The sequence below is a fragment of the Aquila chrysaetos genome, chromosome 9 (assembly GCF_900496995.4).
Source record: "Aquila chrysaetos chrysaetos chromosome 9, bAquChr1.4, whole genome shotgun sequence".
Taxonomy (NCBI): Eukaryota; Metazoa; Chordata; class Aves; order Accipitriformes; family Accipitridae; genus Aquila; species Aquila chrysaetos.
Window position 1 is genome coordinate 33,367,700 of NC_044012.1, and position 22,933 is coordinate 33,390,632.

At 40.9% G+C, this 22,933-nt stretch overlaps 1 protein-coding gene across 2 annotated transcripts in view; it reads left to right on the forward strand.

Annotated features, from left to right (window-relative positions):
* TMEM132B (transmembrane protein 132B) overlaps positions 1–22,933 on the forward strand; it is a 261,473-nt gene that overhangs the window by 210,512 nt on the left and 28,028 nt on the right. For both annotated transcript variants that reach the window (XM_030025983.2, XM_030025984.2), the window contains one exon: positions 2,112–2,255. In XM_030025983.2, the coding sequence (XP_029881843.1) occupies positions 2,112–2,255 (144 nt within the window). The remainder of the gene's footprint in view (positions 1–2,111; positions 2,256–22,933) is intronic.

The following is a 22,933-nucleotide window of genomic DNA, read 5'->3' on the forward strand; positions in this document are numbered from 1 at the left end:
AGGAGTTACATAGCTGTGCTAACAGAAAGTGGGTTTGGAAGTAGAATTAGTCACATGTTCGTAGTTTGTGACCTTGGCAAAAATACTGTTTCCCCTGATGCACTGAAAAAGACTGACTGTGGTTGAAGAATGGCTTAGAAATAGCGTGCTGGCAAACTGCTTCTTGGGAGTGTTTTAACACAGGACCACCATGTCTTCATCATATATCTGGCATATGTTTATATTGGATTGATGGCTTAGGATTTATGGGATATTTGCAGTTGGTTTGGTGAAATCTAACTATCTCTTCTCTGACATACTAGTGGACAAAGCACCCTCAGCTTCTCTTTTTCTGTCTTATATGACCTCAACCTCTTTTCACCTGAGGTGCATCTGATTGTTTTCTTTCACCTAACAGTGCATTTTCTTCTTAGTTTTGTTCAAAGATCAGTCTTTGTAAAGGTTTTACAGTTGTTCTTTCACACTTCCACTTTTGTCACATACTTCTGTCTTTCCCAGTGTCCCTCCCTCATGGATGGCAGCTGGTTATAAATGAGCCCATTCAGCATAAACAAAAACTAGACAGTCATTTACTGTGTAAAACATCTGGTTTGTGCCTTGCAGAGAACAGAACAAAGGCAGTATATTTATTTCATGAGGTATTATTCAGAAAAGCATATCTATTCAGGACAACACTTAAATGCATGCTTAAATCACATTGAAATCTAAGTGTCAAGTTGAGCACATACTTTTAGAGCTGTTCTGAACAGAAATGGACTCGCGTACATGCTTAAATGCTTTTCTGGAACATGACTGCCCATAAAGCTCTAGTAGACTATATTAGTTAGCTGGCACTAGTGTTATTAGTACTTCAACTCATTTAATTCAGGGTGCTTTTTGTAGAAGTTTCCGAATATTGATTAATAATACATCTCAGTTGCAAGTATTTATTGGTCTTCTCCAGCTGTCCTTAGCTTGTGGTCAATGCCCATTATTTTCTATCAATCTAGCTAGCAGACAGAAGCAAATGATAGTGAATATATCTCCCTATGCAAGCTGCCATCAAATTTTTTCACTAAAATCCATTTCTTCTTCCTCCAATTCTAATAATGGAATTTAAAGTTAGATTAGTTTGAAGCAACTTTTTTTTTTTCCAACTGGCAAGCAATTAGTTTTATGGAAGTTGAAAAATGAAAAGCGGATTGATTCAAAGCAGTATTTCCTATTGCAGGCTTTTTGAGAAGGCCAAACTGAATGTCTATTCCTTGCTTTGCGTGCGTGTCAATTTTGGGCCTGCAGTAAGCACTGCTTAAGCAGAGACAAGCTGCTCTGTAGGCCTTTGGAGGCTGTTTCCCTCCAGTCCGCATACCTGCTTACGCAAGGCAGGGACCTCTGTAGCAACTCATTTGGAGTAATTAATCAAACTGCAGCCGTACTGAGACACAGAGGAAGGCTGTGTTAATGGAGTCATTAGAATGCCAGCACTGTGAATTCATCAGGATTAGAGATAAATGTGGTAAAATATCTCTAGGTGGGATTTTCATGGGGAAAGATTAAAAAAATTGTATATGGATGGCATTGCTTAGTTTCTAATACCCTACCTCATCCATAGTTTTTCTCATCATGTATTTATGTCCCAAAAAGGGAAAATGGTCAGCTCACAACACTGTTAGCTGGAACAGTAAGGAAGAAATGCTGTTATTGTAATGCTTGATAACCACCTCCCAAATCACTGGCATGATTTGGGGGAAAGGGGTGGGAAGAGTCGCTGGCACCCTCTGGAGATCATACCTGAATAGCACTGTGGTTCTGCCAAGCTGCAGATGTGCCTTCGCGTGTAACTGTATTACAGATTTCATTGCCACAGCAGCCAAACCTGTAAATGGGCTCAAAAAGAGTAATCCATGTTTGTCAAAACCAGAACTTGATGGTCCAGATGCAACTTTTGGCTTAGAAAATTGTTAAACCATTGACTGCAGGGAGCTCAAAGGGTATGTGCAAGGAAGGGTCGCTCCTCTGCTCCTGCCCCTGTCAGAGGCAGCATGTTGGTTCATCAGTCTGACCCCTGCAACATTCTCATGGTTTTGTGCTGCTGTAACGCCCACCCTTTGTTTGTGTGTGTGTGCATACAGGACACGGAAGTCCTTAACACGGCCATTCTGACAGGCAAAACGGTGTCTGTTCCAGTCAAGGTTGTTGCCGTGCAGGAGGATGGGTCCGTGGTCGATGTTTCAGACTCCACTGAGTGCAAATCAGCTGATGAAGACGTCATAAAGGTAAGGCACCCACATGAGGCGGAGAACGGAGTTTTCACCCTTTTCTCCTCCACCACCACCATATTGAGACCTAGCCCACATTCGGGACTTTACATCAACCAGTTGTTTTACAGTCATGGCTGTTTCTGCGGCGGTGGGTTGTTTCCACTGTGCGATGAGGAGAGTGGTCTCCAGAGGTTATGCAGGGTTAGCACGTTTCCATAGACTGATGCAGAGCCATTTGTGCCTGGTGTGTTCCATATGGGAGAGAGGGCCAGGGATGCTGAAAGAGCAGTCCTAGTCTTTCTTCTCTGGCCAGCCAGTGCTGATGAGAAAGAATGTGTTGTCTGATACATCACACTTGGGAAAAGTCAGCTCCCCACCCAGGGAACTTTGTTCTTGTGTGCCTTTTCTGCATCCGTTATTTAATAGTAATAATGCAGTATGTTGTTACAGTGTACAGCAAGGTTTCCTACCTGCTTCTCACTGCATCACCTGCTTTCCAGTCAGGAATTTCTTATAAGTAAAGACACTGAACTGTACCAAAAGCTGGAGGAGCATGACACAGAGTAGAAAATAACAACCATATGGCAAAAATTCTTAAAATGAGAGCTGGGAGCTTTTAAACAATGTTGTGGTTTGTGTTTTTTTTTTGTTTTTTTTTTAAATAATATGTTCAACTGGCTTTCCCTCTGACATTGAGATGAAAATAGCATTAATATGACTTTATCAAGACACTGACTGCATGACTTCTGACACCATTGCATGGCTTTCAGCTTTTAGCTGATTATTATTTTAGGCATAAAAGAGGTCCTTTTGAATAACTTTTAATAGGTTTAGTTGATTTATCATGTGGTTTGGGGGTGATTTTTTTCTTGATTTAAATGAACCTAAGAATTGACTACAGTGAATTCTGTATAGGGCTGGGGTTTTTTAATATTATTTATGAGTTTCTTAATGTAGTCCTAGAAAGATAGTTTCTTTGTTTCAATTTGAGGAAAGTGCAGTATATTATATATAAATGCTATAAAAATAGAGTAGTATAGTAATCCTGTAACCTGTAGATCTATGATAAACTCTCTCTGTAGCTTTCAAGAAGCAAGTTCCTCCCCATATTCTAGCTATCAGTTGTGTCATAGAATCACAGAATGGTTTGTCTTGGAAGGGACCTTAAAGATCATCTAGTTCCAACCCCCCTGCCATGGGCAGGGACACCTTCCACTAGACCAGGTTGCTCAAAGCCCCATCCAACCTGGCCTTGAACACTGCCAGGGATGGGGCGTCCACAACTTCTCTGGGCGACCTGTTCCAGTGCCTCGCCACCCTCACAGTGAAGAACTTCTTCCTTACAGCTAATCTAAATCTACCCTCTTTCAGTTTAAAGCTATTACCCCTTGTCCTATCACTACATGCCCTTGTAAGAAGTCCCTCTCTGGCTTTCTTGTAGGCCCCCTTTAAGTACTGGCAGGCTGCTGTAAGGTCTTCCCGGAGCCTTCTCTTCTCCGGGCTGAACAACCCCAACTCTCTCAGCCCGTCTTCATAGGAGAGGCGCTCCAGCCCTCTGATCGTCTTGGTGGCCCTCCTCTGGACTCACTCCAACAGATCCATGTGCTTCTTGTGTTGGGGGCCCCAGAGCTGAACGCAGTGCTCCAGGTGGGGTCATGTGTGAATGTATTCCAGACCTGAGCACTTTAATTTCTCTTCAGATTGCATTTGAAACCCACATCCTATACCTGTGTAGTTTTAACCTATTATTATGACCTCTTTGTAGATGAGACTGCAAAGGTCCTAACAGATAGCTTGTACTTTGTCAGATAAATTTTTATGTTCTTTATCTGCCTAAAGAATTGCACAGAGCAAAGCTATTTATTTTGAAGACGATATGCTGGAACAAAAAATTCACCTTTTGACAACTCTAAGCTTGTTACCAATTTTGGGGATAAATTACATTTTCTAAAACAAACAAAATTTCATTACATTTAGGTCCAACAACAATTATTTATCTCCATTTAACATGAAGGCAAGTAATTCATAATTAAGATTCAAATTATTGGGCAGAGGCATGTATGCCATTGTATCCTCAGAGAAGTTGATAGCTTAGGGCTTAGTTATACAATAACTATAACTTTTCATACCTCAAAGCATTTGGCAAAAGACGTAAGTGTAATATTGCCTTTTCATGAAAGTGACTATTCCAATGTTTAGACTCAGCCAGTGATGGAATAGGTCTCTTGAGTCTCTAGCCTGTGCTCTAGCTTCTATATTTTCCCTTATATATCAGATGAGGAAAGAAAAAATCACATTTTCTTTTTCTGGAAACCAAATTTCCTTGAGAGTCCTTACCAGAAGGAACATGAGTGAGTATCTTTGTTTATGACTAACTTAATTGTCAAAGGAAAAGACTCTCTTGATAAATTTTGCTATTCTTTTTTTGCTGTGTGCCATACAGCTATTATCTGATTAGTGGCTATTATTTATCAGTTGATAAATACAAATAACGAATTGTTATATTATAAATGCAAGCACCAAGTTATATATCATCAACATATTGCTGAGACTGTCTTTTCTTTGCACTCCAGAAAACCAGATCAAGAGCTAAAAGACAATGTCTGTGGACCTTTGTTTCTATTAATTGAGTTTCTAGTATTTCTAGGACTTGCTGTAGTTTAGAGAATACTGAACTGAACCACATAGGAAAAGGTCAGGAAAAAGACTCCTATTCCTTTTCCACTAATAAAATTAGTATCTGCAGTGTTAGGGAGACGCTGCATTCAAAACACTGTCTGTTTAAAGTCCATTTAGTTCATCAGCAGTCGTCCATATGGATATCCTGTCAAAGCTGGACATGAAGTTGTTCTGGTTCCCAGATTTAAAAGGTCCACTGAAGCTAGCAACTAAGTAAGGCTTGACACGACCTCTGTGAGCAGAGACAAGATTTCTAGTTGCAGTTGTGGATTTATCCAATTCAAGAAAGCAAAGCTCTTGCCCTTTGACCATCTTCCTTTTTTGCTTTTTCAAAACTGGTTGTGTATCTATGTGGAATAAGAGCTGCTCCAGAGCACCTTCCAGCTGATGAGTGTCTTCCCACTCCTTTGAGTGATCTGGATAGAGCAGACCAAAACACCGGCCAAAATTCTGAACAGGTTCTACAAGATTTGCACTATAATTCGACCTTTTTTTGGTAGTGACTAAGTAGGTATAAATCAGGTCTTCATTTGACTGCTCTGTGAAATTATTTGGGTATCAAATCACTGACAGAAGAGAATGCCTCTGGGACTCTTTCCCAGACCTGGTACCTGACTCTCTAATATATTGACTTAATGAACAAAAACAAGAGGTCTGAATGTAGTCTTCACTGAGTTCATCTTGCCTCATCCTGGTGATATAAAATGGGAGTAATGTTATTTTTGTGAAAATCGCAGCATACGTGTAATGGATTTCAGTCACAAATTACTGAGAGGTGCTCTCAGACTGAATGCTGTTAAAGCATAATTTTTTAACTGGAAATATATGTATTGGTTGCAAGATTGAATCCATAACGATTAATTAGCTGAGTTAAAATTTAGTACAGGGTTTATGTGCCTATATTTTTTCAGAAAAATGCATATTCCCTTTACAAGCCCCTTTGGTAAAGTCAATATTGACTTCGCTTCCAAATTTGTGTTGCCTTTTCTATATAGGTTGTACTGAAAAAACCTCTAATAAGAGTTGTCAGGCATTTTGGATGTAATTGCCTAATCTTAAGCTTCTTTTCACTGTTAATTCTGCCTTTATTGTTTCTTTGTAATTGGAGAGATATTCATATTCTTTTGGGCAGAACAAAGAGTGTTGCATTCTTAACCTTTTATTTCTGTTTAATAGCTAATGATTTAATAGACAATTAATGAGGCAATTCTTTGATCACTGATGTAACGCCATCATTTTCAATTAAGACACAATGAATTGAAGCTAGTTTAAATAAAAACAGACTTTGGCCCAGGCTATTATGTATTTATACAAAAAGTGCTTCTCTGGGAGCTACCTAGATATCACGTTAATATAAATACTACTCAGAGATGGTCAGATAGATAGATAATGTACAAGTGATTTATTTGTAGGCAAGAGATGTGAATCTTTCGTATTCTAAGCTGTATATTCCCTCAGCCTAACACTTTGATAGCTTCCCAGCAAGAGAATATTTCAGTCCACAATTTTCAAAGCATACCTAATTAGTGGTAAATATAATGAAACACACGTAGTACTTTTTGACCTTGCATTTTCTGACCTTAGCATGACTTGAGCCTCAAAGGAATCTCACAGGTAAACTTGCTCAGTTCAACTACAGTCCCTGGTCCCTACAATTGCTGATCCCTACAGTTGGACATATGTCGTAATACTGACCAACCGTTTCAACTTGAACTGGCTACCCTTTAAATATTTTGATGGAAGCATTACCGTAAGTCACTGAAACTCTTATGCTTATTCCATTATTGAAAAAGAACATTTAATGCTGTTGGCATTTGAGGGGAAAGATTGGCTTTATGATTAAGGCACTGAAATGCTTCTCAGCATTAATTTCCATATCTCTTGCTGATTTCCTGTGCGACTGTGGGTAAATCACTCATTCCCCTTGGAATCTCACTTCCTTATCTGCAAACAAGGTGGAGAAATACATCCTTTTCCTAGCCTCAGCCTGCCTTATGTAGTTTCTGAAGCTACTGTTGACTCTGAACGGACAAAATCCTTATCTCCACTAGTTTCATTAACTTCAGTGGTCTTCTGCCACGGACTCACTTAAAGGACTTCGCTCCCAGTGTCCTGCTTTTCCTGCAAACAACAGCTAAATAGGCTTGTGAACCTGAAAAGAAAGAAGTGGTGGAAACTTGGAAGAATTTATGCATAAATTGTTCAGCTACTCGGTGATGGGTGATACAGTGAGAGATAAAGGAGCCCATCATGGTGGGATGAACCTTTCTATATGTATGCTGAACCATGGGGCCTCAGTCTTCACAGGTGGGGAGAAAAGGCCTTGAAGAAAAAGATTAAAGCAGTTGTACTATGGCAAGGACATTCTTTGCTCATCCATCCTGGCAGGAAGCATAAGCACTGCTGAAGTTTTGCGGGCCTGTTACATTGCGTTTCACTTGCTCCCCACTGGCCTTCAAGCCATAGTTAGAGGGAAATAAAGAGTTAGACCAACATCAGCGATGGAGGAAACACCTTGAGATGGTTTATTACAGAGGGAAGACAGTATTACAGGGCACAGTCAGTCTTTACAGCTGCTTAGAAGCTCTAAGCAAGGTCCATGCACTCCTTTTTCTCCCTGTAAAAGCACCTTTAAAAGCCTGAACTATAGTAATTTCACATGAAGAAAAATTCTGAAAACATTGTAGTTACGTGGTAGTTGTAAACATCACCCACAAAGCAGCATCAAGTGAGGAAATTATAATGAGGACAGCTTCTTAGTCCAAATGTTTATCTCAGTAGCGTACAAATGAAAGGGAGACAGCTGCCCAATTAATTCATTCTTAGATTAGTTACATTTTCATGTCCTTTGCAAGTTATGCAGAAATTGACTGATGGTTCAAATTAATCTCTGCAGTAATGCAAATGGCTTCCATGGAGTTACACCATGGACTAATTTAGCCTAATTTTTTTGTAACAGAAAGGGCCCTCAATTGAACAGAACGGAGTCAGAAGGCCTCATCCTGCCCATTTCTGCCCACATGTGAAGTGCAATAGAAACAGGCTCAATGTGTCCAGGCAGAGGCATACATTAAGAACAATGGTGCTTCGATAATGTGCCTTGAACTCCATCTGTATGAGAATGCACTTTTCTTGTTAGCTTGCTAGAGGAAAGCACTTCAATGAATTATTTTTCACCTTTTCATAATTTCCTGTCTAATTATAATGAAAGTAAAATTCAAACCATTCCTACCCCCTACTTTTCTAACACAAACCTTATCTTGAACTCTCCATAATTAATATTAAAACAATAGAAGACCTAATTTTCCTAACAGCAGCCAGCTAGGCTTTATCTAATGTGCAGTAAAAATAGTGTAAGAAAGACAGGAAAGGTAATAGCTGAAATAGATTGAATCTGAGGAAGGTTCTTCCCTCTTCCAGACAAAAAGCAGATGAGCAATTGAGGACCTTATTCAACAACCCAGGGCACAGTGATCGCTAACCCCAGCACGGTAACTGCTACAAGGAACCACAGGGAAAAAAAACCTAGGGAAAGGGAGTGATACTGCAGTTCTCCAATTTAAATGATACTGAATTTTTGGGAACAGTTCCTTGCTGCAGACTCGCAGCACATTCTTAGGACAATTTACAGAAAGAAGCGCCTGCCTGGAGTTGTTAAATACAACTATTTATGCAGGAGCTCTGAAAACAAAGCCAGAGCTTGTAATTTGCAAGTGCTGCAGCTGCTTCGCCATTAAAGTATGTGATGAAGAATGTAATGTACTTGTACATAAAGTGGAGCTAATCTTATTTCTCCATCTATCATACTTTTGAGTACTTATCACTACATTACCTAAGAGCTTTATTTTGTGGTCACTTGCGCAGAAATTAGCTCACTCCAGGAGTCCAAACTCTTTCTGGAAGCGGTGAAAATACTCTCTACTTGCTTATATGATGGATTTACTTTGGTGCCAGTTGGTTTATCACACAATTCATTTTGAACTAGATCTTATTTTTTAAGTGATTTTTTCTTCACTGCTGCTGAATGGTTCAAGATTGACAGCCCTGGAGGCTTACCCACTCCGTCTTGCCCCAGAACAGGGGACAGGTTGGGGCTGTAGCAGGCAGCTGTTCAACTAGAAAGCTTTTGAAGTGCGAATGTTTAATTTGGTGAGTCTGTCTCCCTGTCCATGCTGTCCTTTTAATCTCACCTGATTAGTGCCAGTGAGTCGGTGTCATCAGCTCCATGAAATCAGCTGTTAACTACCTCAAGTTACTGTCAGCTTCATCTCCATCCATCTTTGGGAGCTGGGAGGTAACAGACTCTGCAGTCCATTATAAAGCCCCTGAAATAATGACTCCCCTGATGCCTGGCAGAGGCAAGAGGTTTATGGCAGTGAAGCATTCCTCAGCTGAACAGAAGGATTACTTAGGAGGTGAGGATCCTGCCTGGGACTGAGTAGTTCAGGGTTTCCTCTTGCTTTACTCCACACCTCCTCTGCAAAGCTGCTGGTCTCTGTCTTAGTAGTGCCACAATGATGATAAGGATATTCTTGGCCCAGTAGGATTTATTGGCAAGAAACCTGTTGAAGACTGTGTATCTCGTCTTTTGTATCTGTAGACAGGTATGCCTAAGTTAGAGTAATAATTAAATATTACTGAGCTGCTTGCAATTCATCAAACTTGTAAATTAGAGCTTCTTATGATTTCTAGTTATTTTGGCAAAAAACCTCACCCTCTTTGCCCCCATACAAAGTTCATCTTTATGAGTCATAAGAGATAGGCAGGAGAGTATGGCAGATTTCTACAATACGTCGACTGTTGAATTAAGGATTTTGCTTTTTGTTGAAATATCAGAGGTTCTGACATTCAGGTCACCAGATTCTGCTAATTAGTTTCCTAGCTAGACAAAGTATGATCAGAAAAGACTGACATAGCCACTTACTGCATATTAAAGATTTATCTTTAAAACCACTCCTCTTACACAGCAACAGGTTGAAATCTATATTGTTTTATGATTGTGCCAAGCTAAAACTTTGGGTCTAGAATCATATTTGCACACAAACCAGCTCCATGTATAGCAATAATGATGCCAATGAGGCAATCTCACAAAATCACATACTGAAGAATTAATATTCTGTACACAGTACACATTGTACACAGTTTATAGCAAAATATATGTGTGTATCTTCCTGAAGCTATTTTTAAACACACAGTCTTCAAAGCCAGCTTGAGAAAACAGTGTTTTGTCTGGGAGAGGATACGTTAAGAACAGACCACGCCAACATGTGCAATTACACAGATTTCGGCAGAGATGCTTATGGTGTCTTCCAAGGGACCAGCTGCTGCTTCAGAGGAAGAAAACAATTCTATGGCTTAGCATTTGGCTGCTCTGAGAGCAGAAACGCAAAGGGCATGGATCCCAGTCCTGGGAAACAATCATTAGCCTGAACCATGATATTGCTTAGGATAAACTCTGAATATTTTATACTAAGAGATGCACAGAGTAAACAACTCAGTCCAGGCTCAACAAAAACAAATGCAGCAATAAGTAGTGTTGTCAGGAGAAAATGACAAACTTCTGGATATTTTTCTCCAAGTTCTGTAGGAAATTAACTCTCCTTTATAAACTTTAATGCAGCTCGCCATTTAAATATTTTAATTGCGGATGTGTGAACCTCATGGATTCTGAGGCTTTTATACCTCTTGAACTATCAGTCTGGCTGGGAAAATTAATTCAGATTCCCATTGTCATCAAAACCCCTGGGGCCAAAACATGCTCTCAGCTAAAGTCATGCAACTGTGTGAAAGGCATTGGAGTGACAGAGGTGTTCCAGAGGGCAAAATTTGCTCCATGTGAAAGTTAAAACAGCCATTAGCTGTCAGCCATGGGATGAGAAAAAAGTAAAGACCTTCCATCCTCTTCACTGATGTGATAGTTGAGAGAAGTGGGACTGGGCGGCAAATGATGCTTTCTGGATGGCACAGCATCCCATTTTAATTAAGCAACAGTGTTTTGGGCACCAGAAGTGTACGTTAAAATGTACATACAATGCTGAATCTTTCAACCCACAAACAGGCTTTATTTCCAGAGAACTTTGTGCTGAGGCAGCTTGGCAGCGATTGCCACGCTCAGCAACCAAACCTTTGCATTCCCCTGGCTCTGTGGGTCACAGTCGGATTTTGAATGCAGCTTGAGTATTTGTTTTTGTGGTTTAACTTATCCACACCTGTGTTTTAGTAATATGTTCTGGGATGCATTCCCTTGAGATACATAATTGGGCTTGAGGATGGAGACGATGAGGCTGACACACCACCATCATTTTGAAGTGCAGTTAATTTATTTGACATAAAAAGCACCTTCCATTGACAGTAACCAGCTCCCTTTCTCCTCTGTGGTAGAAGGCTTTTTTTTTTCTTGCTATGTTTTTAATTATTAATATTTTTGCATTCTCATAATATGGGATTGGAAATCAGAATGAAAACTATTTTGATTTCCTTTGTAGGAACAGCAGCAAGAGGAGAAATAACATGTAGCTAGACAGATCTTTACCTTTGTACATTGGGATTGGGGTGTATCTGGGATTTTGAGGGGAATGGGAAAAATCCAGCCTTAAAGAATAGTTGCTAAATACTGGATTAATGAATCAGACAACTCATTAAATAAGGATGAAAGAACAAAGTGAAGTTATGAATGGTATTTCTTTTGCCATTTACCTGAAGTACAGGGGATGGAAAATACGCACTGGGGTGTGGCTTTTCTCTTCTTCCAGTTGCATTACGCACTCTAGTGCCTGTCAGCTTCAGTGGGAACAGTGGCTTCAGGGTTAAATAAATGGCAGGATTTAGCATTTTGGTTTGTGTTGTGGATTCCTAAGGTCTGATTTATACTAATGTCACTGTACCTAAACATTCACTCCCACATCAAAGACTTCCTTTAATTGCTAGAGAGGTAGAGAGTTGCTTTTGTGAGTCGAGTCAGGCTATTGGAGCATGGTACAGGTATATCTTTAAAAAAATCAGAGGTGTCAAGCAGTGATTAAAACTTTAAAGTTTGCATTTGTTCAGTAGGAAATAGAAACTAAATCCATCATCTCCACATTTTACAACTCCTCAGTGGGGCAGATTTGGAATTTGGTGACACTTGGCTGGGGAATTAAGCAGCTTTCCACTGAATTCAGTATGAAAATGAATCACTGTTTTGTAAATATTAGGTTGTTTAATTTTACTCCTTTGATGAATTTCTGCTGAGGAAAAGCATTGGAAGTGCTCTGCGATTCTAGAACAAAGAAACATATTGTTCGTGTGTTTCTGTTAAAGTAGTCAGTGGTCAAACAGCTACCAGCGTTGGCACTGACAATGCCATCTCCTAGAGTCCATGCCCTGGAAGACAAACAGAAACTTCAGTCACCTTAGTACCTGCGTTCCAGTCAGCTGGTCAACATTTTTATTTTACATTTGGTACAGATCTATTCACAGCTGTATGGCAAAAACTTGGTTCTGTTTAAAAAGTATGGCAGTTTAGATTCAAAAGCAAACATACAGTACAAAAACAGATTCCCTTAGCAAACTGTGAGGCAGTAAAATACTGGTGCATACAAGGTGATATGTATAGCTACATATATGTATAGAAATTAATAAATGCGTGGGGGGGCATATAAACACCCTTCTCATATATACACACACACACACACATGGACAGACATGGTAACCGTGGTCAGTAGACGTATAAAACGAAGTCTGTGCTTGTAAGAGTTTACAGCAGGGTCTAATCCTGCTCTGACATTCTCTACACCCACCTCTTTCTTTGCCATGTTTTAAAAACACAGCCTCCAATAGACGTTTTTACAAACTTGGTTTATTCTGTCATTCCACAGGCAGCACAGTGAATCCCTCCAGTCCCACCGCTCTAATCTACCATGGCCTCTGGAGCTATGGAGAGGATGGGCTCCATGCCAGGCTGGACAGGTTACTGCTGTCCCATCAGCGGTCTGAAATGGGGGTGCAACCTCCAGGCACCTGCTCTGCTTTTCAAAACGTGCCCAGAGAAAAGGTCTCTGGCAGTAACTGACAGATTCACTGGGTGATACATCCGGGTGGGAGACGTCCTGAGACCCAGCATTTGTAATTAGCACAGGGGAGGCATGATGTCCAGAAGAGTGACTGATGCGTTTGGGGGGTTTGGCTCACTGGGAGGCAGGCTTTGTAAACACAACTGGCACTTTTAGAGGTGAAATGCTCTGCTTTGGTTCATCCACTCAAAACGGGAAGAGCTTGCAGGTGTGCTCTGACCAGTGAATGAGTAACACTGCAAAGAGGGCAAAGTCAGACAGATCCATGCTATATACATAGATGTATCTATCCCTGTGTATAAAATCTATGTGATATACATTGCAGATACTATAATGCTCGCTCCTGTTCTGGTTTTGCTCCCATAATAATTGTGCAAATAGCCCCATTTCCTGAGTGAGAGTAAGGACTCCTTGTGTGAGAAGCATTGCAGGATATGGGCTTCCAACTCGGTAAAAATACATTTTAGCAGCATGTAGTCAGCAGCTAATGAACTCTGCAGCTCCTTCAAAGGGAATTCCAGCCTGCTCCTGCTAGAGAGCACCTGTGATGTCCTACGGGCTGAGTAACACAGTGCTGCCCTGGGCTGGAGAATAAAACCTCCCTTAAACATGAGCCCGGATCCAAAACCTGTCAAGAGCCAGAGAAAAGGATGTATCGTAATAAACAGGGGAATAATAAGCAGAGATACATGAACTCTTGCAAGTGTCAAGAAAAGGCTGTAAAATGCATGTATACTTCTTTGAAGAAGATTTGGGCGTTTGAATTGCACGCATTTATTATTTGTGGAGTGCTGACAATATACTCAATATAAAAGTGGACACAGTGCCTACCCTACAGATCTCACAGCTGAACAAGAGTTACACAGGGCTTGCTACAATAAAGACATTCTGGGAGGTAATCCTTCACTGAGTTACTTGCACAAATATCTGGTGGAGCTTAGCAGTGAGGAGGGGAATGACATTACCCAGGGAACAGAGAATGGAGATTGCCCAGCAGGACTGCCAGCAAGGGGGAGTTCATTGTTTGAGATGCATTGTCAGAAATGATAAGTTCCTAGCAGGAAATGCTATCTCCTATTTATATGCTTTATTTATTTGCTCTTTTCCAATTGCTGCTTCTGAGATTACTGTTTGGATTTAATTAGCAACCCCTCTCCAATGGCTCTCTGGTTTTCTTCTGAAAACGTAAGAGAAAATCCTTAATACACACAGTTCTTCCTTAGATCTCTTACACTCAACATTATCCACTGCAGAGCAAAATTAATGTATGCCCTTCCTTATTGTTTTCCTTCTTAATTCATTTCTTTCCATAGAGGCTCAGCAAGCGCCAATTTTCCAAGCGAGTTTTTAATCGCCTGAGCCCAGCGTGATTACTGTCTTCCAATCTAGTTGCCATTTGATGCAATCAGTATTTCAGAATACAATGATTATTTTTTTTTCCCCAAAACTGAATGCTATATGGCCAGCTGATAACACTTGGCTGCAAAGAAACATAAAATACTGATAGCGCTGTGTGAAAGAATATGACCTTTGATTGTGAGGTCTTCCCCAGCTAAGTGCATGAAGGTGATATGAAACAGTTTCATAAGATGGGGCACAAAGAAATTTATTATTCCGATACTAAGAGCATAGGCTGGGGAGGCGGTGAGGGAAGGAAGGAGAAGACCGGAACACAGTGTTCTGAAGCATTTCTCACTGCTGGAATGTTTGCTTTGAAAGGGCCTTTCAAGAGTACATGTTGCCAGGGGAGATTTTCTCTCCACATCTTTTATTGCCACCCCACAAATAAAAGATTTCAATACACTAATACTGGAAAACTGCAGATTTAAATAGTCCCTGCCATGCAGAAGCTGTAGACTTTTAGATTTCCCCAACCTGTAGTGAGTTTAGCATGAGAGATTATCAGTGTAAAATGAGAAAATCCTTCCTTGGAGTAAATCCTTCATTGCTGTGTTTTTAAGCACATTTTGTGCACTATAAATGCCAAGCAAACATGTGCAAAATTACTGAGTGAAGATCGGGACCGGAGTACCCTAAGTGAGGACAAAGTAACACTGAAGCAAATAAAGCGTAGAAGGGAAACAGCGGCTGCAAATATGGAGCTGCATTTTTCTTAGAGCAGACTGCCAGAGTTGTGTCTCTCCTCCTTAAAGCCTATCCTGCGACATCTCCTCTGTCAGCCTTCTCCTGTGGAGGTCCATGGATGGCTTTTTGTCTCTTTAGGCAATGTAACACTGGGAGAAAACCACACGGGTGCAGCTGGATCCTAAATAATTGCACTTAACCATGGTGAGATGGGGAGAATCCAGCCAGCACTGTTACAGTGGAGAGTTGAGATACCAGGAGGCTTCTTTTGTGCTATTTGTTTAATAAAGCAAATGCCCACAACGTATGGATGTTTCCCAGTACTCTTTGTGGATACCATGCAACTATAAATTACAGCTTGTTTGTTTTTTACAATGTTGTTGGTGAGTATGGTTGTCTGAAGTCTAGTAGACAGCCATTTGCTAAGCCTTCTGTTCTTAGCAAACTTGACAATGTGGCTTGTTTAATCGCCTTATGTTATTATTGATATTTTCATCTTGTGTAACTAATTTTGCTGAGGAAAAATATATTATTGCCAACTTTGAATTCCTTAATTCTTGTAAAAAAATGCCGCCAGCTTTGGCCCATTTGAAGAATACACAGATGGTTTTGTACAGCAGCATGACTCCTCGGAGAAGGTTGCTGACGTGTGTGTCCGTGGGTCAGGATGGGAAGGGATCCTATTTAGTGAGACTGAAGAGATTTTGAAGGTTGCTGCTGCTGCCTGTCTTTCAAATAATTGTTTTTCTGTCTGTCACTGGGAGTTCAGAAAGAGCTGCAGCAAGCTCAGGGAAAAGCCCAAGGTACCTGAAAATGAAGATGATTCTAAATAAAGAAGGCTAGGATGAGACTGAAAGACAAGAAAAGAACTAAGGAAAAGAAATATAAGCTATCCTGAAAAGCAGGAAACCCCGACTGGAGCAGCTCATCCCTTCCCAACTCCGTAACTCAGTGCAGCATGTTGGTGCAACCTTGCCTAACTCCTTTGCTGTAGCTACAGCCACTCTGCATGTGCTGCTTTCCAAGGCAGAGGAGATATCCACTAGTGCTATCTAACTGTTGTCAACTGAGTTGGCCTTTTTACCTCATGAGAAATGGAGCCTTTCTACCAAACCTTTTCCATGGCTTCTGAAGACTCTCGCAGTGCCTTTCAGGTACTGTAAAGTGTGTGAGATGCAACCCTCAAAGTGCAAGTGTGTTTTCTAGATAGCAGTCTCTTGAGTAGTGCAGGAAACCAGAAGTATGTTTTGGTTATTGTAGTTTGAATAAAATCTTTGCTGAATAATCCCCTTGAACCTGAGTGCACAGCTAGAAATGAAGTGGACTATAAACTGGCAAGGCAGAATAAATCTGCACAAGAATGGCCCTTAATGCTGAATCAGTAAGCGCAAATGCCCTGCACTGAACGTGAGTTCACTGAAAACTGGTGACCTATGCCCGCTGCAGAGACTGTCATGTTAGGCAACATGGAAGGCAGCAAAGTGTAGAAAAGCAAACATCTTACTACCACAAAAAAGGGTGCTCTCTCGAGTTAAATCAATAGGACTACATCTATGACCTGCATAAAACATGAGACTTTAAATAGAGTTATTTCAGTAAACAGAATCTAATAGCTTTGGTAGCCACAAACTGACTTCGGAGATGCCTGCTGCAGGGGGATGTCATGCTATAAAGATGAGATTATTGGCAGGCAGAAATAATTTCCTTCCTTTAAACTCATGAGCTCTCCCCTCCTTGAAAGTTTGGAGTACTTACATTTAAGGACCATGTCAGTGGTGAGAAGCCTTCTGTCCTTTTTCATGTCATCCTTTGGCAAACAGAAAATAAACTGGATGTACGGAACTCCCTGGTACCTGCCACACTGGCCAAAGTGATTTCGATGGAAAGACTCTTGTTTGCTTTGTCAAAGATCGGTACATGTCCAGGAACGTGTTTTCTCTCCAGCATGTCTGCAGGCAGAGCCCCAAGCTGGGATGTTGCAAGCCCAGCTGCTCAAGCAGCATGGGCAAAGGCCACAGGAACATTGTGACTCTGCCCCCAGCTGCTCAGTGGTAAAAGACATTCCTGAGCAAGACAGGAGTTTTGGGGTTCCAGTTACTCTAGAAGCTCGAGAGCTCATCTTTGAAAGATGGTTTTGATAATCCTTCCTTGGATGTTGAAATTTCCTCAGGTACAGGGGTGACACTGCCCCTGTGGCTGCATATCCCACTGGATTGCAGGCTTCTGTGCAAGTGCAGCGAGACTTTTGGCTTTGAGACACTGACTGTCCAGCTCTCAAATGCCTCAAAAGGGTCATCTTAGGCACTCATCACCAACATAAAATAAGACGAAGTGGGGATCCACTCTCTTAAGCCCCTTTTGAAAGTCTTTATGTGTGGAGAATAAAACAGATAGGGGAAGCCACATAGCTATAGGCTCTAAGAGTTTAAAGGGACAAAAATGAAAGAAGAGCTGAAAAGAAAAAGCAGAAAGAAACAGCTGAAAGGGAAGAATATGAAATCTATTAGAGAATAAGGTGAATGGACAGAAAAAAATGTATGGTTATTGGCAGCAGGTGTAGTTAAAATCCCGGACAAAACTTCACTAAGCCCTCCTTTGCCACAGAAGTGGGAGATCAATGCAAGAAGCTATTTGAAGATTTCAGGATGAAATAGGAAATGAAGCCACAGAGGAGGAGATGACAGCTATCCTATCACAGCGTCCAAAGTGCACTTGCAGCATGAACATTGTAAAAAAAATAAAATCCATGTGATGTCAGCTGAGAAGCCAGTATTAAGAAAACTCCAAGATCAGTGAAGAAGAGAGGGAACATGAGTTTCTTAAAGCAAATAAAGGCAAAATCTAGTGAGCCTTCAGTGCTGATTTTCACAGAGAGTATAAAACCATAGTACAGCACCTGCTACCCTGTGGTAGCGATGCCTGGGATACAGTATTAGTTGCACAGGACTTGTGTTCTGCTTGGGCAGAAATGTGACAGTCGTAGCACTGGATTACATTGTCTCTGTTTAATTTGTACGAATAGGGAAGGAATTGTCTCCAGAGAACAATAGTACAAAAGAAAAATTATACATTAATTAAAAAACTAAACCTGTGCTTCAGATTAACTTGATTTTTGTAGCTATAGCAAGCTAGGAGATGAAAGTAAGATAACAACCTAGGATTTCATGTGAAAGTGGCTTTTGTATTTGTGCATGGAATACTTCACATCTGGATTGCACCTCTCTGGTTGTTCATCTAATCGTATCCCTCTGAGTAAGCCCGCTTGGGACCAGCAATGTGACTAAAATTCATATATAATCTGTGCTAACTTTAAAGTAACTAGTTTGGGTCACAGTCACAGCAAAGAATTTATCTTGGGCTAACGGACCCGAGTCTGCAATACACGTAATACATGTAGAATTGTAATACATTTTTTACCAAAACCCAGGCTAACTAATGTACACCTCGATCAGATACATTTGCCAGTGCTGTCAACCTGCTTTGTATTTGAATTACCTAGCTAGTTTATTTCCATTTTGCTTTCCCTATCTTTTCTTCTAGGGACTTCTTTTAGCATAGGCTTTTCCTATCCCTTTTTTTAGGGATTTTTAACAAAGCACTATTTTTAAGGACATCATTTCCTTTTCAGACACAATGTGGAAGTATTGTCTTTTTTTTACATTGTCTACATCTTCATGCATTCAGTAGCTCTATGTGTGTAACAACAGCAATAAACCCAACAAATTTACTGTCTAAGCGCCTGTTTGCCCCAGTGTTCGAGCAGCTTGCAACCCCGACATCATTTGACCCTCTGAATGGGGAGTGGCAACATGTCTTTTTCCTGCAGACAGCCACCAGCGATATCGTCTAATGAAGCTGTCAGGCTCTGTCTATGCTGTATCAATGGCAAAGGCTTCAAATGAACCCCAATGTCCTGAGGCCTATACCAGAGGCTTTTAGGGAATATGTCTGGGTGATTAGGCAAATGTGTTATCATTAAAGAAATATAAAGAAATGCACATGAAAGGACAAGCAACTTTTCCTGGTTTGCCCATCCTTTGTTTACACTGCTAATTGAATAAACTTCCCGTTAAGGCCATAATGTGCCTTTAGGCTTTCTGCTTAGGAAAGAGAAATCATAACTGCCAGTAAAAGAGCCAAACAGATTCATATGTTTTCTTTGATTTCAGGGTTTGGGATACATTTTTATGTTGTATGTGGCTTTTACATATACTTGTTTTGTGATGAAGTGAATCGGTCTAACTTTAAGAAAAGAAAGAAACCTTTTTGTACTGTTCCCATTTTTTTTACATTCTTTGACTGTGGCATGTTTTTCTGTATCTACACAGCCCTAAGGGAAGATGTTACAAAACAAACCAAAAGAGAAAAATCCAAAAGTACAACAGAAAACTTATGGCAGCACTCTGCGGTTTGTCACTTATCTTTCATGCATGAGTTGGAATGGTTATTTTTGCCCAGATTCAGTGGGGAAACTGAAGAGCTTTACAGATCTACCTTGGCATTTAGGTAGAGTTCACACAAGTACATGCACTGTGGCTGTAGATGGGAGAAAGACTTGACAGATAGGAAGAACACTCATTTGTAGCTGGATTTTAACAGGGTCTTACTTGGTGAGAGAGAAGCTCAGTCCACCTAGGTCATATGGGCTTTGGAGCAAAGATGATGCAGTGAAGAGAGCAATGGAGGAGTCAGGTAGCTCTACACTGATTTTTTCTGATAACTCAATCTCTGCCTTTGAGTTAAAGTCAGTAGCAAACTATTGATTTTGATAGGTCATGGTTTCTGAAGAGCTCTGTGGAAAAAGGTAAGTTTTGTGTCATCCAAAATGTAGGCATTTTGACATTTGTTCTCGCTGTGATTAGCAGGTTTTAAAAAATTCTCCTCAAAAGAGAAAACTCTGTGGTCTGTTATGTGTTTTGCAGACCGTAGTAGTCCTTATGTCTGCAGCCCCGAGCACAGTCTTTTTGCTGTGATGTCGGGAGCTTTGGACCTGGCAACCCTGGGCTGCTCAGTACAGGGCCACCTACTTCTGAGCCACACATCATGTGTCCTCAGGGCTCCTCTTCTGTTTGAGGGTTTTAACAAGCTGTGTTCCCTTCTAGGTAAAAATAAGGCTTATGACAGTTAATTCTCTTTGTAAAATACATTGAGATGACTAGCAGAGAACCTCTAGAGAAATAGAAACACCGTTCAATGACTTGTGGCAGGTATGTGTCACATGGGGCTGAATTGCATGTTTCGGTAGTAATGTGTAGGGAAAGATGTCATCCGTGGCAATGCCATTTCCTTAACACCGTCCTTTGCCCACGGTTGAAGACACTTAAAGGTCGAAAGCTCCGGCATGCTAAAGAAAGAAGAAGAAAGGTGGGAGGAGTTAGCAGGAGATGTCAGCAGCCCCTTAGTCCTGCAGACCCTTTAGATAGAGACCACTTAACACCATTGGTGCACATCAATGAAAAAACATTTCCATCTTTACTACAACATATTCATTACTACCAATGCAGTAGCCAAACATTTGTATTACAATTGCACCAGGCATTTTTCTTATTCTGCTCTGCATAGACACTCTAGCCAAGATGTGCTGCTTTCCCCCTTGTTGGAGTTAGTTAGGATTTATCAACACAATAAAAGCCAAACAACAGACAGCAACAGAGCAGACTTCACCCTGAGTGTTCTCCCCAAACAGGGCTACTCCTGCAGGATTTGTTCTGTTCCACTCCATGCTTCTTCCTGCGCTGGAGGGACAATTCCCTCCTCTCCTGCTCCAGGTGGAGAACACAAAGGTGGCGGCTGCTGTGATCAGATCAGATTTTCATTCTTGTAACTCATGAGCTATCTGCAAACCCCCCTGTGACTCAGAAGCAGTGCAAGTGCTGTCCCTGTGTGGGTAATACCATGGGAGCTTTGCCCCAAGGCACCCTCTGGCTCCGTTGCCTCTGATCCCACACAGGCTGTTCCCTCCATCCTTAAGCTTCCCTTGTTTTTACCTTGGATTTCTCCTCCCCTGGTCTGGCAAGAAACTTTAGCTAGGAGTAGGAGTATTTGTAGGTGTACAGCCGTCAGACACAGTGGGTTATATAGGGGCCTATTTTCAAGGGATTCCATCTGACTGAGGTGCAGCTTATGTATGTATGGTATAGTAATTCCTTTGCATTTATATGCAGAATTTAAGCTTCTAAGTCGAGGCTGCATCACAACCAAAACATGCCATCTTCAGCGCAATCTCAGATCTGTTTATATACAGAAGCAAATCCAGCACTTTGCATTAAGGCGTTAAGCTAAGTCTCATGACTGTGTCATTCTGACATTAAAGAGAGATGAAATATTTTCTTGGAAAAGATCTGCTGTGTCATTCAGTCACTTCCTGACAATTTCAAGAGCCCCGAGACTGTACAGTTGAATGAAAATCTGGCTGTATTTTTGATACACTGAGACTTTTTTCTTTCCAGTGCATTCATCCTAAAGCACCTCCCTCTGTTTCCCTCAGTGACTGTCCAATAGTATTCCCTGCAAGTAACCGTCCGCAGCAGCACAGCTCAGCACAAGCAGTCACCAAGGAAATGACACAGCACAGTCCAGTGGGAAGCTCCCAGAGCCAGCGCTCGCATGGGAGCTGGGACACCTGGGACAGGAACGGAGATGACGGGAAAGAGCAGAACTGCCCTTTTTACCATCTGCTTCTCTGTAGCCAATGAACATTTTTTTTTCTCATCATCTTCCCTGTGCTGTTACACAAAGCCCCCGTATTGTTACAATACTGCCATCACTGAAAAAGTGCTTTTTGCTATGCATGATATATAGGAATATTGTAGTTACAATACTGGCCTCACAGGTATACACAGACCCTCCCTCCAGAAAAGTGACATCACTGGCTAAAAATCGGGTTCAAAATACTTTTGGGGCCCTTTTGGAGCCCATCTGTATTTTCAGCCTTTAGGGAGTCCACATTTTTAAACTGTTCGTAGTACCCACTATAGGTAGATGCTTTTTTATCATTTGAAAAATTAAGTAAGTTCAGTTTTTCACAGACTAATACTACTCCAGGAATAGGAATTTTCATAGAAAGCACCAAATATTTTGAGTGTTGTGCTAAAAATACAAGCATTAACAGGACTGTAGTGCATGCAGTGCAACAGAATGTGTGATCTAGTCATGTCTAGAAATTGTTTGATTGTCTTGTATATGCGAGGAACTTGCACCATCTTTGTATATATCTAAATTTGATTCTTTGAATTATATCCATCCATGTTGCTTGGCTTCTTCCGTTTACTGAATAGGGAACTCTCTCCTAATGTTGATCTTCTGCATCATCATATATTAGATGAATAAACCAGTCGAGTATAGTCTAGTCTTGTAAGACCAGAGAAGGAAGGTAATTTTTTTAGGTAAAGGCTCTTGACATGCTCTCCAAATAATTTTATTGAAGCACTTGGCTGAATGAATGCAGTTTGAGGGCTGCTTTTGTTGGCTGCGTTTGCTGTCTGAATGTCCCTTTTTCCTTTTTTACTAATTAATGAATTATTTGTTGTGCAGAGACTAAAAACTAGCTGGGAAGACTTATGAATGTCAATGCACTACTATCTAGGCATAGGACCAGAGTTTTCTTCACAAAAAGGTGTACTCTGGGTATTTAAAAGCTCTTTTTGGATTTTTTCTGGGTTTCTATCGATCCTTTGGGATAAGGATGGTGTATCCTTTCATTACTGGGACAAGATTAAAGGCTAGATCAGTGTGGCTAACATTCATGACTTACCACGTTATTCTTAATTCTATGTTAAGCTCACAAGCTTTATTACTTGGCTGTCTAGTCATCTTCTGGGCTTGTGGCTTTACAGTGCTGTTGTAATGGCCATATATTCAAATTGCATTCATAGAGAA